This window comes from Cavia porcellus, unplaced genomic scaffold, assembly GCF_034190915.1.
Source record: "Cavia porcellus strain 051 isolate PalLab524CR breed Dunkin Hartley unplaced genomic scaffold, mCavPor4.1 scaffold_11, whole genome shotgun sequence".
Lineage (NCBI taxonomy): Eukaryota > Metazoa > Chordata > Mammalia > Rodentia > Caviidae > Cavia > Cavia porcellus.
Genome location: NW_026947494.1, coordinates 13,231,697 through 13,246,866, shown reverse-complemented (window position 1 = coordinate 13,246,866; position 15,170 = coordinate 13,231,697). Strand labels below are relative to the sequence as shown.

General features: G+C 44.2%; 1 protein-coding gene across 2 annotated transcripts in view; it reads left to right on the top strand.

Annotated features, from left to right (window-relative positions):
• Retreg1 (reticulophagy regulator 1) overlaps positions 1-15,170 on the top strand; it is a 125,224-nt gene that overhangs the window by 106,713 nt on the left and 3,341 nt on the right. For both annotated transcript variants that reach the window (XM_023563754.2, XM_003466727.5), the window contains 5 exons: positions 6,879-7,005; positions 9,821-9,905; positions 12,023-12,160; positions 13,976-14,040; positions 14,259-14,385. In XM_023563754.2, the coding sequence (XP_023419522.2) occupies positions 6,879-7,005; positions 9,821-9,905; positions 12,023-12,160; positions 13,976-14,040; positions 14,259-14,385 (542 nt within the window). The remainder of the gene's footprint in view (positions 1-6,878; positions 7,006-9,820; positions 9,906-12,022; positions 12,161-13,975; positions 14,041-14,258; positions 14,386-15,170) is intronic.

Below are 15,170 nucleotides of genomic sequence, written 5' to 3'. Positions count from 1 at the left end.
TTTTCTGGGTTCCTCTGGATAAGCCACTTGTGTGCTTCCCATGTTGGGTGCCTGTCAGTGGTATGGGGAGTGGTCCAGGCACCTGGGTTTGTCTAACCTCGGTTCCTGGGGAGGTGATGGGGCACAGGGCGGGCATCTCCAGACCCACATAGCCACACAGAGGGTTCCCTGATGGTGGCAGGTACATGGGGCATGGCTGGCTACCTGCAGGAGGTTCCCCGATGGCCTGAAGGAGTGCCTCAAGATAATCTGTAGCAGAGTTGTGCTCCAGTGGTATAAATACCACATTTCCTTTTTCCACCAATCTTTCTCAGAAGGGAAAGGGACCAAGAGATAGAGGGACTGGAGAGAAAGGGCATGAAAAAGGACCTGAGATGTATTGTGTACCTGTACCAACTCCACACAAAGAACGTAAACATTATGCACTGCAAACACATACCAAAAGAAAAGAGAAAATACCTTTTAATAACGTTTTATTGTGTGGTGTTAAGGATTGAACTTGGGGTATCGCTCTAATGTCAGGCGAGTGCTGTACCACTGAGCCATGTCCCCAGCCCCTGAGGACTATTTTCCTTCTTTTTGTTCCCTTAGAGACTCACTGGAGGTGAAACCATCAATTCTTCAGCTGCTGAAAATGGACTCTGAACCCTGGTGTAGGGTTCTTTGGTTAAATAATTGCTTATCTTGAAGGTCCAGTGACCTCTGTCAAAAACACCTGACTCAGTTTTCTTGAGAAGGAAGATATAACCACAAGGCCTTGGGCCTCTGACCACCCTAGGCACTGCTCGGGAGGGCCTCACCAAGGACAGTGGCCACCAAGGGATGACTCCAGACTGTTCTTTGTCCTGGGGCTGGCGTGGACAGCAGATCTGAAGACCAGAAAGGCAAAAGAGAAAACAGAAAGGAAGGAAGGAGGGAGGGAGAGAGACAGGAGAAAAGATGTAGAGAACTTTAACTTTGAACTTGGAAATTAACTGTGCTCTCTAAAAATAAAGGGGAAGGAAACGTTAATCATGAAGCCTTTGGTACCTATCTTTTCTACCTTAGAAGAGCTTTAGATAGAGAAGACTTGTACTGTTTGGTTAAGAACTTTGTGAATTTCAAACTGTTTGAAGGCTAAGGAATATTTCTTTTATTAGTACGTGTTTGTGCTGCACAATGGTTGCATTCCTCCTGTACATAGCACGTGTTAATTCTTTCATCTCCTTCCCCCGCCCTCCATATCTCTATCCTCTTTCCATTTGTGGAACATCTATGTCCCTACTCCCTGTTATCTTTCATTTTGCTCATTTTTTATATTTTAGGTTTCTTATATAAGAGAAACCATGTGATACTTAAGTGTGTGTACCTGATTTATTTCACTTAACGTTATGAGCTTAATGTGCATTCAGTTTCCTACAGATGATGCAAACTCACCCTTCTTTATTGCAAAGCAGTACTTCATGGCATATAAAGAAATTAAACACGTTTTCTTTATCCATTCATCTGTTGATGGGTGTGTAGACTTCTTCTAAGATTTGGCTATTAAGAACTGTGCTGCTGTAAACATGGGTGTCATCATTTTAACACAATGCTTTTGATTCTTTCATTCTTTGCACAAGATGCCTGTTGTGGTTTGTGTCTAGATATCCCCAAAATCTTCATGTGGTTGTAGGACTTTTACACAGGTAGATGAATCTAGAATGTGCAGTGCTGGGATTAATGGTGGGTGATTATTGGGTCAGTCCCCAGATTGGATTGGCACTGCTCTAATCCCAGTAGACTGGATACAGTATAACTGGAGGAAGGAGGCTTGTCTTCCCGTTTTGCTCTTGTCGATTTTGCTGTTTACTGCTGCCTTGAACTGTTGCCCCTGTGCTGTGTACTGCACTGCCTTGGAGTTAGCTAATGATAGACTGAAACCTCCACAAACTGCGGTAAACATTCCAAGCCCAGCTGACAACGGTTTTTAGGGCACGGGCACCTCATGTATTCAGAGCTGGAGAACCTGACAACCTATCAAAGAGATCAGTTCATTTGTTCCCAAGTACATGGCACATTTGAAAACATCCTCTTCTCTAAGGAAACTGTCTTCTTGAGACTCTGCTGTTTAAAAAGAGACATGTCTTGAAGAAATACACTGAAGTTCATCCAGGATTCTGCAATCCAGTGGCTGAGTCTGAGTCTTTCATCCAATTTGGAATTGATAACTGCCCAGGTGCAGAGAGAAACATCTTTCTCTAGCTGTGTGTTTCCCAAACAAGGCTCTCTAGGAAAACCCAGAGTTTCACTGTGGAGACCCTCTGCACGTGTGCGACGTCACCTGCAGGTGAAACGTCCACCAGCTCTGAGCCTGGGTCTTAGTTTCCACTGAGTGTTTGGATTCTGCACTCAGTGCTCGGATTTCCTGGAAAGGGCTGGTCCCGCATCGTGCTGTGTGATGTTGGCCGTCACACTCATCTCACTCATTGTAGGAGGGAGCAGGAGAAGGGCGATGCATTTCTACTCATTCTAACTACAGCATGGTCTTACCAGAGGAACCCGTGAGTCAGCCATCGGATGATGAGGAAGACGTGCATGTTCACATGGGTTCTGTTCTGTGAGTAGGAGTGTGTTGGAAATCGGAGTCTTGGTCTTGGGTCTTGACTCTGCCCCAAACTGAGAAAACTTGGGCGGTTTCAGTGTTTCTCATCTATTAAATAAGGGTTTTGAAAAGTTGACATTAAATGTTCCATCTCATCCAATTCTATAACTCTGTCATCAGACTGAGTAGTGTTGATGTAAGTTGATGAGAAATTGCAGAAATGTGTTCCCATGGTATTCAGAAACAATCTCTGGACAATTTCAAACAATTCTTAAACTGCCAGGGAACAATTCTTTTGGGTCCATCTCTTATTTCAAGTGTACAGTGACAACTCTCCATCTTTGAATTCAGATTTTCTTTTGGAAAACATATGTTTCCATTCAGTTTTATCCAGTATTGTTTGAAGGTTGATTTTTACCTCCAACATTTATTAGTCTTGCCAAAACCCATTTGGTTAGATAACATGTTAAGTTGTGTGCAGTGAATTTCTCATTTCTGTTTGGGATCATAATAATTCAAATACCAATGAGAATTATTTGTTATGTTAATGTAAATGTAACCATGAGATTTTGTTGTTCCAAAGTAATTCCAGAGTAATTGGAGTTTATTGTTCCAAGTCCCTTGAGACTTTCTCAGAGTGAAGAAATGTAAGGTAACTGCTGTCCTACAGCTGTGGACAGTAGTCACAGTTGGATAGTCCCTCATTCTTCCCAGCAAGTAGTAGTGTCAGTGATAAAAGTTTGGCAGGTATTTTAGGCTTCTAAATAACGTTTGACACATTTAGCATAATGCAAGATGCAGAGGGGGCCTTGATACATATTTATTGAATGAATGAATAAGTTAATGGGTAGATGATGTCTACAATGGAAAAAACATACGACCTTTAAATGCAAAAGGGAATTTTTATTTATTTCACTGAGATCTGTGTGAAGCGCCTTACATTATATGAGGTCTCTGCTTGACATTATCCCTACAGTGGTAACCGATTATTTACCACCTTTCCAGGTTCAGGAAATTTCCTTACAGAGTAATACAGAATATGTATACAAATGTGATATTGTCTCTGAGACTTTATCCTAAAGGTAGCATTAGAACAAAGTTGTAATATGTACCATTTGTTTTAAGAAATGCTTTTTCAGAACTGCTTAAAAGAAAAGAAAAGCTGGGATGCGGGAAAGGAGAAAAGAAGGAAGGGAAGATAAAACAAACAAGCATACAAGATAGCTAAGATAATGATACTAATTTCTATTAGTTCGTTGAAAAGAATGGTTTGTGCTTATGTTATTTGATCAGTTTTTCATGCCTATATCTTGTAATCTCAGCAACTACTTTGAAGATAACAATATGCAATATGTGAACCACTGTTAATCTCATTATCTTCTTTGAAATTCTGTATCATTGTTTTAATTTTTTTCCTCTTTAAAATTAGAAAATGATTTTCCAGGGCTGGAGGCATAGCTCAGTGATAGTGTGATACCTAGTGCACTGATAAAATATTGGTAAAATAAATATGATTTTTCATGCTTTTTTTTTTTTTTTTTTTACCTCACATATAAATGAACTGGGGAGAGCTGGTAACGTTTGTACTTGGACATGTGTGAAGGAAACGTCTGCCTTCACACGGGGGTGGACAGTGCGAAGCGCAGCTCAGCTGTGCCCAGCTGGAGGAGGGACTGAGCTTCCTGGGGCTTCCTTCCGGTGCAGGGCAGTGATGGCTGGTGGGTGCACCCCGTCCAGTCCCCCTGTGCTAAGCCACTGGCTTTTTAGGGCCCAAAGCAGGAAGGGTCCCTGGGGAACGCATCTTTGTGCCTTTCCTGGCTGTCCTCATGGGTCTCAGCAAGTGATGTCCAGCTCTAGGGTGGTCGTCCCTAGGCTGCAGTCAGGGACATGGCACCTGGAAGGGACTTGCTGGACGGCGACACAGGGGCTGCTGTGGGGTGGAGCTACTTTGATGAGGGTTTGAGGGCAACTTAGTGCTGGATGGTGGAATGGGAGGCAGGGTCCACTCCTGTGAGTGTTTATTCATGAACTGCAAAGCTTGGTTAAACGCTTGGAAGACAAAACATTTTTGCATAAAATGGCACATGCGTTATGCACACATACACATGTGGGCAGCCTCGAGAGCAGTAAGGTGGTGCTGTGTAATCGCTGCCCAAATTAACAGTGGCTGCGTAATCTCCACCCCGAAGCCACTCTTGAGGTTTGTTTTAATCGCACTAGTGCTTAAATAACCTGTCCCGCCTACTGTGATTCTAAGCTTTACATAAATAAAATTGTCACGCACATATTTCTTGGGTAGTTTTTCTTTATTAACGTGATTGCAAAGGTGGATATACAAACATGAGGTTTGAATTCATTCATATTTTTACTTGCGTTTTCTCATTGCTTGATCAGAGCATACCCTATTTTTTTCTTTTTTATACTGGACTGAACCCAGGGTCTTTACACTGAGCTACACCCCCAACCTTTTTTATTTACTGAGACAGGGCCTTACTACCTTGCTGAATTGCTAGAACAGGCAAGTTGATGAACTTGTGATCCTCCTGCTTCAGCCTCCCAGAGTCTGACACGGGTATGCGCACTACCAGGCCCCTGTTCGCTTTCTTAATGGCAGTATGTTGTAAATATATAACAATACGCTAAATGTTCGTTAATTCTTCCATCATTAAAATTTGACATTCAAGTCATTTTAAGGTTTTGATTTTTGTTACAATTCTGTCGCCCAAACTGCTGCTCAGAATCTTAGCTGTTATACAAAACAGACAGCAGAAATGAAAATCTGTGTCCCTGTTACCCCCCGCCCCCGGTCCCACGAAACCAAGCAGGAGCCTTGCCTGGCTGTGCCATGGTGTGTCATGTGTCTGTGTTTACTGAGAAAAGAGACCACAGTTTCATAACCTTACCTTTCCTTGGCCATGCAGCTTTGGTTCTCTTGTGAAAACTTTTTCCCACTGGGCAAAAATGTTGGTATTTGTCACAGCGGCTTCTTAGTGTTTTCTTCATAGGTCTGGAATTGTGCCTGGGTATATGAACTGGGTACAGGATTTGATCACCATGGAAATAGGCACTTTGGACTCAAGAAGAGGTAGAGTTAGTGGCTAAATACACCGAGTGGTCCGTGGTGTGTGTGGCATCTCCAGATGTTCCCTTCTGGTGACAGGCCTGAAGTCAGTGGGCAGGTGTCCACCTGGTGGGAACTGGACCACTGACAGTTGAGTTACCCTCTGGCAGGACATTACTGAGCGGGAGAGAAAGGAAAATGGAATGCATTTTTCCCTCTTGTTTTAATGCTTTGCAGTCATTAAGCTTGGCTTAAGATTTATAGTTGAAAAGAAAAGGAATTATAACTTACAAATTGTGTTATTAATCAAAATCTGTTAAAGAGTAATAGAATCTGCATGCACTCAATTTCATTGTGGCCGAGCATCTAAAGACCAAGGCTGCTTTATTTGTTTCAGGGCTCTATGCAAACAACCGTGGACTCTTCTAGTTCCCTAACCCGATGCCCTTGCAGCCACAGCTTGTTCGGTTGATTGCTGACAGCCCTTGTCTTCTGCTAACAGCTGCTTCATTGCCCTCATGTGTCACCACCTCTATAGTTCCTGGCACCGCCTTCAAAATAGGGACAGGGACACACGAGTGTTCTGGCCTGTGAGTCACTTTCCACATGTTCTAGATGATGATCCCATGGAGTTTAACCGTTTCCTGTAGTGGAGTGGTCACTGCAGCTGTTGGAAACACAAGACCATTGTGGGTGTGTCGTCAGTCATAGCAGTGAGACGCTCAGTGTCCAGGTTTCTTTAGTAGTTCTTGAGGGTTAACGAGTTTCTAGCGAGTCCTGTGAGCCTCCCGCAGGCTAGATCATCCCCGTCCCCTAGGCTGTTTGCTTCTTCTCCTGGTCCCCTTGTCCACCTCGGGGCACAATGGGGTAGCACTTCTAGTGCCCCCATCCTGAGGCCTCTGCGCGTGTGGTGCTTGGCTTTATCTGGAACACGGATGGTAGCTGCAAGTCTGCTCCAGATCTGAGCTGGCAAATGACTCCTTCAGAGAAGACACCCCAGAGCCCCAGCTGCGCCCACACTGGGTTCCCTTCGCAGTGATCCGATGGTTGATTGTGCCGTGTGTTGCTGCTTCTCCGCTGCGAGCTCCCTGGGGCAGAAGTCTGAAAATGCACCTCTGTGTTCACAGGGATTTACAGGGCTTTTCAGGGAGCGACACCCTCAGAAGATGATTGCTAAGTGTGCGTTTGCTGAAGCCGGGAGTATGGGTGACTCAGGCCAAGTCCAGTTACATTGCCTTCTGTTTCTCTCTGCAGCTGGGAAGTTATCAATTCCAAACCGGATGAAAGACCCAGACTCAGCCATTGCATTGCAGAATCCTGGATGAACTTCAGTATATTTCTTCAAGAAATGTCTCTTTTTAAACAGCAAAGTCCTGGGAAGGCAAGTTTCCTTGGAAAGAAGGATGTTTTCACATGTGCCATGTACTTGGGAACAAATGAACTGACCTCTTTGATGGGCTTCTCAGGTTCTCCGACTCTGAACGCATGAGGTGCCCGTGTCCTAAAAGCCATTAACAACTGGGCTCAGAAATGTTAGCATATGACAACACCAGAGAACCTTCACCCTCATGCCTGGAAATTATATTAGGTTTATTTTTCATTTTATTTTATTTTGTTTTTAACTGGTACCAGGGATCGAACTCACCACCATGTGCTTGTAAGGCAAGCACTTATGATGCTGAGCTAAATCCCCAGCCCTAGGTTTATATTTTATACCTCTTTATTTGGGCTATTAATTGGAATGAATGGTGCTCAGTCTTAACAGCCAAGCCAAAGAGGAAAAAACAAAGAGGCTTATTAATAGTTAATCAAAGCTGGGCATGCTGGTATGTGCCTGTAAGCCCGACACTGAGGAGGCTGCAGCAGGAGGATCACCACAAGTTTGAGACCAGCCTGCACCACACAGTAAGACCTTGTCTCAAAAAATCCACCCCCCCCCAAAAAAAAAGAATTTCATTTATGTATTTTGCCTGGTTCTGAAAAGTCAAAGGGAAACATGCAGTCCTGCGGGCTGTGTTCAGAGGTCACAGAGCCTGACTGCTGATCTAAAAAGCGGGGCTTCTTGTATGATTTAAGAAAGAAGAATTTTCACCAAAACACTAGTACTGCTGGTGTACGTAGAAGTGTACGCAGTTAAGGTGAAACCCCCCGGGGAGGAGTCTTCAAAGGCAGGAGTTACCTGGGGCAGTGGACGCTGTGTTACTGCACAGACTCGGGCAGCTCTGACTGTGGCCGGCAGCCTGGGCGACTGTGTGAGGTACTAAAGCATCCACAGACCTCGGCTGCTGTTCACGGTGGCCTGGCCCGGCTCACTGACTGCTCTGGGCACTTTCCACCCTCCAGCAGGACAGATTGGGGCTCAGGAGAGGATGTCACTGCTGCCTGCGTGACTCATTCCAGCTGTGCTCTGCTCCATCTCTCGGGCCTAGGGCCACTTCACAGGTGGGATGACCTCTCAGCTTGGGAGGCTGGAAATGCAGCACTAGAGTCCTGTCCACGTGCTGCACATGGACAACTTCATGGCTTCATTAGTGTCAGATAACAGAACTGTGCCTGGAAATATTCTGAGCATATTGAAGTAGCCTTGTGTTCTGTTTTTTTTTTTTTAACAATAAATCACTGGAGATAGGTTTTACAGTAGATCTTCATATGGCAGGTAAATTAATTAGCTTTCCTATAGCTGGGATAAAATACCCAGAACTCACCACCTAAAGGAGAAGAGGTTTATTTTGGCTCATGGTTTAGTGGGTTCCGTCCATAGATGGCTGAGTCCAATACAGAAACAGCATGGTAAAGGGGCCTGGCATGGCTCATAGCATGGCCGCCAGGGAGCAGAGAGAGAAGGGAGGAGCTGGGGACCAAAACACACCCTTCCAGGTCACACCCCCCAGAGAGCCACCCCAACTGAGCAGCATCCATCTCCGAGTGAGACTCTTGGAGGACATCTTAGGTCTAAACCATAGCAGCAGGCAGGATCTGTTTTACTGAAGTGGTTAAAGGTATTTTTGAAAGGTCATAAACTTCACATTTCCACACTGGGTTGCCTCAGTGCATCTGAGTCCGTTAGCTGAGGGTAAGGTTGCTTCAAAATCTAGGGGTTTATAAAAATCCTTTCCCAAGACTTAGTTCTAGACATTGTCAGCCATCACTGGCTGTTATTTTTTGCATCTGTATAGCTTTATGTCGTCTGTCTCATTTCTAGAGTTCCATTTTCTTCCAAGGGCATTTGGTATCTCACAAGTAGCTCTTAATTTTGCTCTACAAATTCATCTATTTTGCTTCATTAGTTAATCTATTAACCCATGCCAAAGAATGAAGTTAACCTGGAATTTAGACCCCTTGCCCTTTCCCTTAATCAGGTATTGTGAGAGGTATGTGTCCCTTCTTCATGGAGCTTTTTGGAAGTCCCTGAGTGAATTTTCCTTGCTTATCGGCATACCCTAGTACCTCGGTATGAAGACAAAAACAAAGATGTAGACTGAAGTGTGAAATTAAGTGAAGAATTTAAGGGGAGCGTTCTTCTGTCTTGATGTTTCTAATGGGTAGCAAGACAATTTTCTGTAGCTTGTTTTAAAATTTCTTAAAACTACCAAGATTTTGTCGTTATGATAAGCAGAGAAAATGGAAATAATAAAATTTCACCGTAAGAGTTTCACTTCATTTGCAGTTGGTTAATAGGCAGTCAAGAAAAGTGAAAATCATTAGAAAGGAGGATTGTAATGGCCATAGATTGATCGCAGAAGTTTACTGCTGTGCAAATAACACTAGGTTTGTATAGATGCCTCTAATTTCTCTAACACGGGTTGCTTAGTACATTTCTATAGCCTTCCAGCAGCAGTTTGACATTTCAGATTTGACTGTATCAAGCAGCATCGCTTTCATTAAATGACACCAGGACAGGGTTTCGGGGAAGCTACTTTCCACTTCGGATCTCTTGCATGTGGCCGTAATTCAGCCACTAATGGGAGTCCTTATTTTCAGTCACAGAAATTAGCCCCTCTGCCTCCAAAATGATTGTTTCGCAGTATTAAAGTGAACTTAGGCCTGCTGAATGTCCCTAAGTGAGGAAAGATTGCTATTTGGAGCCATTTGCCATTGTCCAATACGCCTGGTGTAAAAGGATGATGTGTGTGTTTGGTGCTCTGAATGTCTTTCTGTGGCATGTAATTGTCCTGTTCTGTTTACGTTTCTTGCAGTTTTGCCTCCTGGTCTGCAGCGTCTGCACGTTTTTTACGATCTTGGGAAGTTACATCCCTGGGATTATACTCAGCTACCTGCTGTGTAAGTATAGCAGAGCCTGTGGCGATTTCTGTGACGCAAACTCATCATTTTGTGGCCAACAGACTTTCTGTAGTGGAAGGGGAGGCTTGAGTTCTTCGTGATAAGTTGATTATTCCTCAATCTCTTGCCATGTAAAGTTTCTCTTTTTTTCTAGATATATGTTAGGAAGATATGCAAAAGGCAGATTGAAAGTGAATCTTTTACTTTATTATGTCAGTAAAACTGTAAATAAGCTGCATGCCCCACCCACAAATATACCAGTGCTTTTGCCTCTTTGCATCTTCTGTACTAAATAGGTAGAACTCCAGTGAGGAGATATCCTGGTATGTACTTCTGCCAGAAGAGCTCAAATTACACCACTGACCATAGGCAGGATTAGGAAGAGTACGGAGCAAGTGGAATTCTCACCCAGTGTTTGTGAGGAGACAGCTTCTGCTGTGTGACCTGGCCATCCCACAGCTGAGTAGCTACCCAAGAGACGGAGAAACGTCCATCTCCAGAGACTTAGACACAGATGTTCATTGCTCAGTTATTTATAGTATTTTTTTTGGAACTGGGGATCGAACTCAGGACCTTTTGCTTGCCAAGCAGGCCCTTGTGCTGCAGAACTAAATTCCCAGCCCTGAGGTATTTATAATAGCATGAAGTGTAACATAGTCCATATGCCATCAGCAGATGAATGGATAAATGAAGTGTGGTATGTCCATATAATGGATTATTACTGAGCACTAAACATTGACCCATGCAACACTAGTCTAAATCTCAAATCAAAGGCTGAGTGGAAGAAGCCACATACAGAGGTTTTAGAAAAGTCAAAATGCTGTTTAATGACCAAGCACATCAGTGGTTGCCTGCGGCTGACCTGGATGGAGGTAGGGAGAGCCAGGATCCAGAAGGAAAAGATTAGCAAAAACATGGAGAGAGAGCCGGGCGTGGTGGCTCACGCCTGTAATCCCAGCACTCGGGAGGCTAAGGCAGGAGGATTGTTAAGAGTTGGAGACCAACCTAGCCTACAAAGTGAGCTCAAGGCCAGCCTGAACTGCACAGTGAGACCCTGTCTCAAAAACAACAACAACAACAAAAAAAAAACAAAAACATGGAGAGAGAGAGGAGAGGAGAGGAGAGTTTGTATATGTCTGTGTGTGTGGCTTGTAGATATCTTGCCCCTGGTGATGGTTTTTTGCTTAAATGCATATGTCAAATTTATCATATTATGCATGTTGTGTGCAGTTTTTTGTAAATCAACTATAACTTTAAAAAATGCCATTATAAAGTATGGGTTTTCTGCTTTTCTGAGAAACAGAAAATCTGATGCTGCAGCCTTTTTGATGAGGCAGGCAGCCTCAACTGACTCATTTACATAAAGATGCTAAAGATACTTACATTTTATAACTCCTGCCTTAAAAGGCAATAGGCAACATCCCCTAACAACAACCAGGACATAAACACGGAAATACCATGAATCCTGCATGGTGATTGTATTCCTAACACATAGCACAAATGGCCCTGGTGGCGCTCAGATCAAGTGTCCCAGACAGAACTCACCTAAAGCTTCAGCCTCTTGAGCAGCATTATTTAGGAGGTAAAGAAGAAGAGTGCAGGGGAGGAGAGATACGAGGAACGTCCTTTTCAGATGGTTTGAATGTATGTCAGGTAGCAGACCAGCATCAAGCACTGTATTACCCAGTGTCACTGACAGCAGACTGAGAGATTAAAGCGGGTTCCCCTCAGTCATTGCGCGGGTTATCCCCACGCAATAAGCAGTCTGAGGGTCTAGCCCAGGACAGTTGTCTGGCAAACAGATACACTTCCTGGAAGTTTTCAGGGTGAAAGGGGAGAAGGGTGATCTAGTTACAAGTCTGAAAATAGTGACTGTGACCATAGTGTGTGTGTGTGTGTGTGTGTGTGTGTGTGTGTGTGTATGTACATGCGTGTGGTATGCACTAAAACATGTTCTCATTACAAGAGAAGAATAGAAATTAGGAACTTATTTCGAAGAGGCATTTTCCTTAACAAAAAAAGCAACTTCTGTTTTTCAGGAAAGGAAGTTTAGTGTTTTGTGAAATAGTGAACGAGGAGAGGTGCGTTACCTGTGCTTCTTCCTTCTTGTGTTTCAGTGCTGTTTGCATTTTTATGTCCACTGTTTAAATGTAATGATATCGGACAAAAGATATACAGCAAAATCAAGTCCGTTCTGTTGAAACTAGACTTCGGAATCGGAGAATATATTAATCAAAAGAAGCGTGAGAGATCTGGTGAGTAAAGTTTGCATCTTAAGAGTCCGTGCTTGAGATGAGAAATCTGTTGTGAGGTGGCTGCCAAGGGCAAAGGCCTGCTCTGGGTGTCCCGGTGGACCAGCCCGGCTGCCCACCCCAGAAAGCCCACCAGGGTCAGCAGTGGCAAAGGCAGGAAAGGGGATGGGTCAGCACGGCCGGGCTGGGAGGCACCGGTAAGGGGGCTCAGGATGTGACAGAGACCCAGGGCATCAGAGGCAAAGTCGAAGGTCCGCACGGCTGTGTCTGGTCTGCCGGCTCCTCAGGACTCCTCCTCTGCCGTGAGGCCAGCTCAGTTCCCACCCTGGGGCATTGTTCCTGCTGGGGCGACGGTGGGAGGCTGTGAGATTGAGGACCTGAAAGGTCTAGGCCTTGGCTCTGGAGCCTGTAACTGGATGTTGTGGGAGCTGGCTGCAAGATGATGTGAATCCTGAAAATGACTTGAGTTACTTTTCCTTACCTCAGACTGTCTGTCTGTCTGTGTCTCTCTCTCTCACTTTTGGTGGTGGCTGAAGTACTGGGGATTGAACACAGGGCCTTTGCACTGAGCTTTATTCTTAGCTCTATTATTGACTGACCGATTGATGGATTGAGACAGTTTCTTCCTAAATTGTTAGATGGCCCAGGCGGGGTTCGAACTTGTGATTCTCCCACCTCCGCCTCCCAGTGTGCTGGAATTAAAGAATGTGCACTACTACACCCAGCTGGTGTCCTTGGTCTTGAAGGGAGATGAAAAACATGAGATACATTAAAGGTGAATAGACATTGCAGCACAGACAGCCCTTAAACGGTCACCACGCTTGCGCTCTGAACACAGCCCGAGCCTGAGCCACGTGGTGTTGGGCAGGAAGGGGGCACCTGCAACGAGGGCGGAGGTGTCAGAGCCATTCTGCTGTCGCCTCCACCTTGCACACCTGCAGACCCAACCCAGGTCCTTACTACAGGTGGCTGTTAGTAATTCTAGGGTGCTTTTAGCATCTTACTAAATATTATCATAGAAGTCACCCCCACTCCCTAACATATGTGATGTTTTCCTTTTTAAGCTTTTACTCTTTTCTCAGCATAGTTATATAAATTGATTTTTAAAGCCCAAGTTTTAAGGGAGGAAGGCTTTGCCACCTGTGTACTCTGCCATGTATGAGTTTCTTAGTTTTTGGCTGGTTCACCGTATTGCAGATAAAAATGCCCAAGGCAAGGCTGCCTGTGGGAGCCATGTGAGCAGGGCTCTAGTCACCAGAGGAAGAAAGCGTGATCATTTTGACATTTCGGGTGACCTCATGTGTTTTCAGTCTATAGCATGCATCAGAATCACCTGGAGGACTTAAAAGGGAGCGAGCTGTGGGCACCCCACCCCATCTCTGAGGCAGGTCAGGTGTGGACCTGAGAGTTTGCATGGCTAAGAGGTTCCTAGGGCTGCGCTGCTGCCGCCTGCAGGAACCCCTGACAGGAGCCATCACCTTTGGAAACCAAATGTCTTACAAATACGTAAGGGTTCTTATATGCAAATATTTTTATACTGGTGATTGAATCCAGCTTGGTCTTTGCACCAAGCTGTGTCCCTGGCCCTTTTTAAAATTTATTTATCTTGAGACAGAGTCTTACTGAGTCACTAAGTTGCCCAGGCTGGGGTTGAACTTGGTGATCCTCCTGTCTCAGCTTCCTAGAATGCTGGTATTACAGGCCACCACACTCATCCCTGAAGGACATGGGCAATGTGGGTAAGGATATATAAAAGAATAAGTACACGGGTCTGAGCTTGCCAGGAAACTGAAAGCTTCCCAATTTTTTTCTCAACAGAAGCAGACAAAGAAAAAAGTCACAAAGATGACAGTGAATTAGACTTTTCTGCTCTTTGTCCTAAGGTATTTTTTAGTTCTCAATTTGTTTCTGTGGTTTGACTGTACATTTATTTATATGAGCAAAACTGGGCGATTTTCCTAATCAATTCGGTCCTCTGAACAACCTCAAAGGAAAATAGTCATCGGTTTTATTATTATGACATCTGGGACCTTAGGTGTAGACTTTCCAGGGAAATGTCCTCTGCCGTTTAAAATGTGCCACCATATTTCTATTACCGCAGATTAGCCTTACGGTTGCCGCCAAAGAGTTATCGGTGTCTGACACAGACGTGTCCGAAGTATCTTGGACAGATAACGGGACCTTCAACCTTTCAGAAGGATGCACCCCGCAGACAGACACCTCCGACGGTATGCCTATGCCGGGCTTTCTAGATGAACGCATATTTTTATTCCTGAGTACATGTGAAAACATTTGTGTCAACCACTAAATAAATAATGATTTGGTATACAGTGGGATTGATACTGGGCAGGAAAAATGAATGAAGTACTAATTCTTACGATAGCAGGGCTAGAATTTAAAAACATCCTGCCGAGCCAAAGAAGCTCAACCTAAACGCCTGCATGTTATGTAATTCTGTTAGTATGAAATGTCCAGAAAAAGGAAGTGTGAACTCAGAAAGGTAGCTTAGTGGTGACGAAGGGCCAAGGGAGAAAGGGGCTGGAAACGTGGATGAGTTTCTTTTGGGCATCAGAAGAAGTTCTGGGATCGGTGGTGATGGTTGCACAGTTTCGTGACTGTACTAAGACGTGCTTGAGGGTACACTCTAAAAGAGTGAATTTTATGATGTGTTAACGGTGTGTCAAGTACTGTTGCTTTTTAAAAACTATGAGAAAAAAATGTTAGTCGTCTCCAAATCTGTCTTTATTTTGAAAATAGAACATTTTAAATTAAAAAAAATTGCTTTCTGAAATGCCTGGAAGCGTTGCTTCTGGCGATAATGGGAAAAGAGAAAGAGGAGAAAGTTAATCTTATATAATCAGACCTTGTCTTCATCAAGAGATGAAAGGACGAGGGCAGGTTCTTCCAGTGCAAAGCTCGCTCCATCTGGTCATGTTTGTCTTCAGAGTGAAGCACGCTTCCTTGTTTTTCACAGTGGGTTAAGTACCACTTAAGTAGGGCACATTATTCTTTA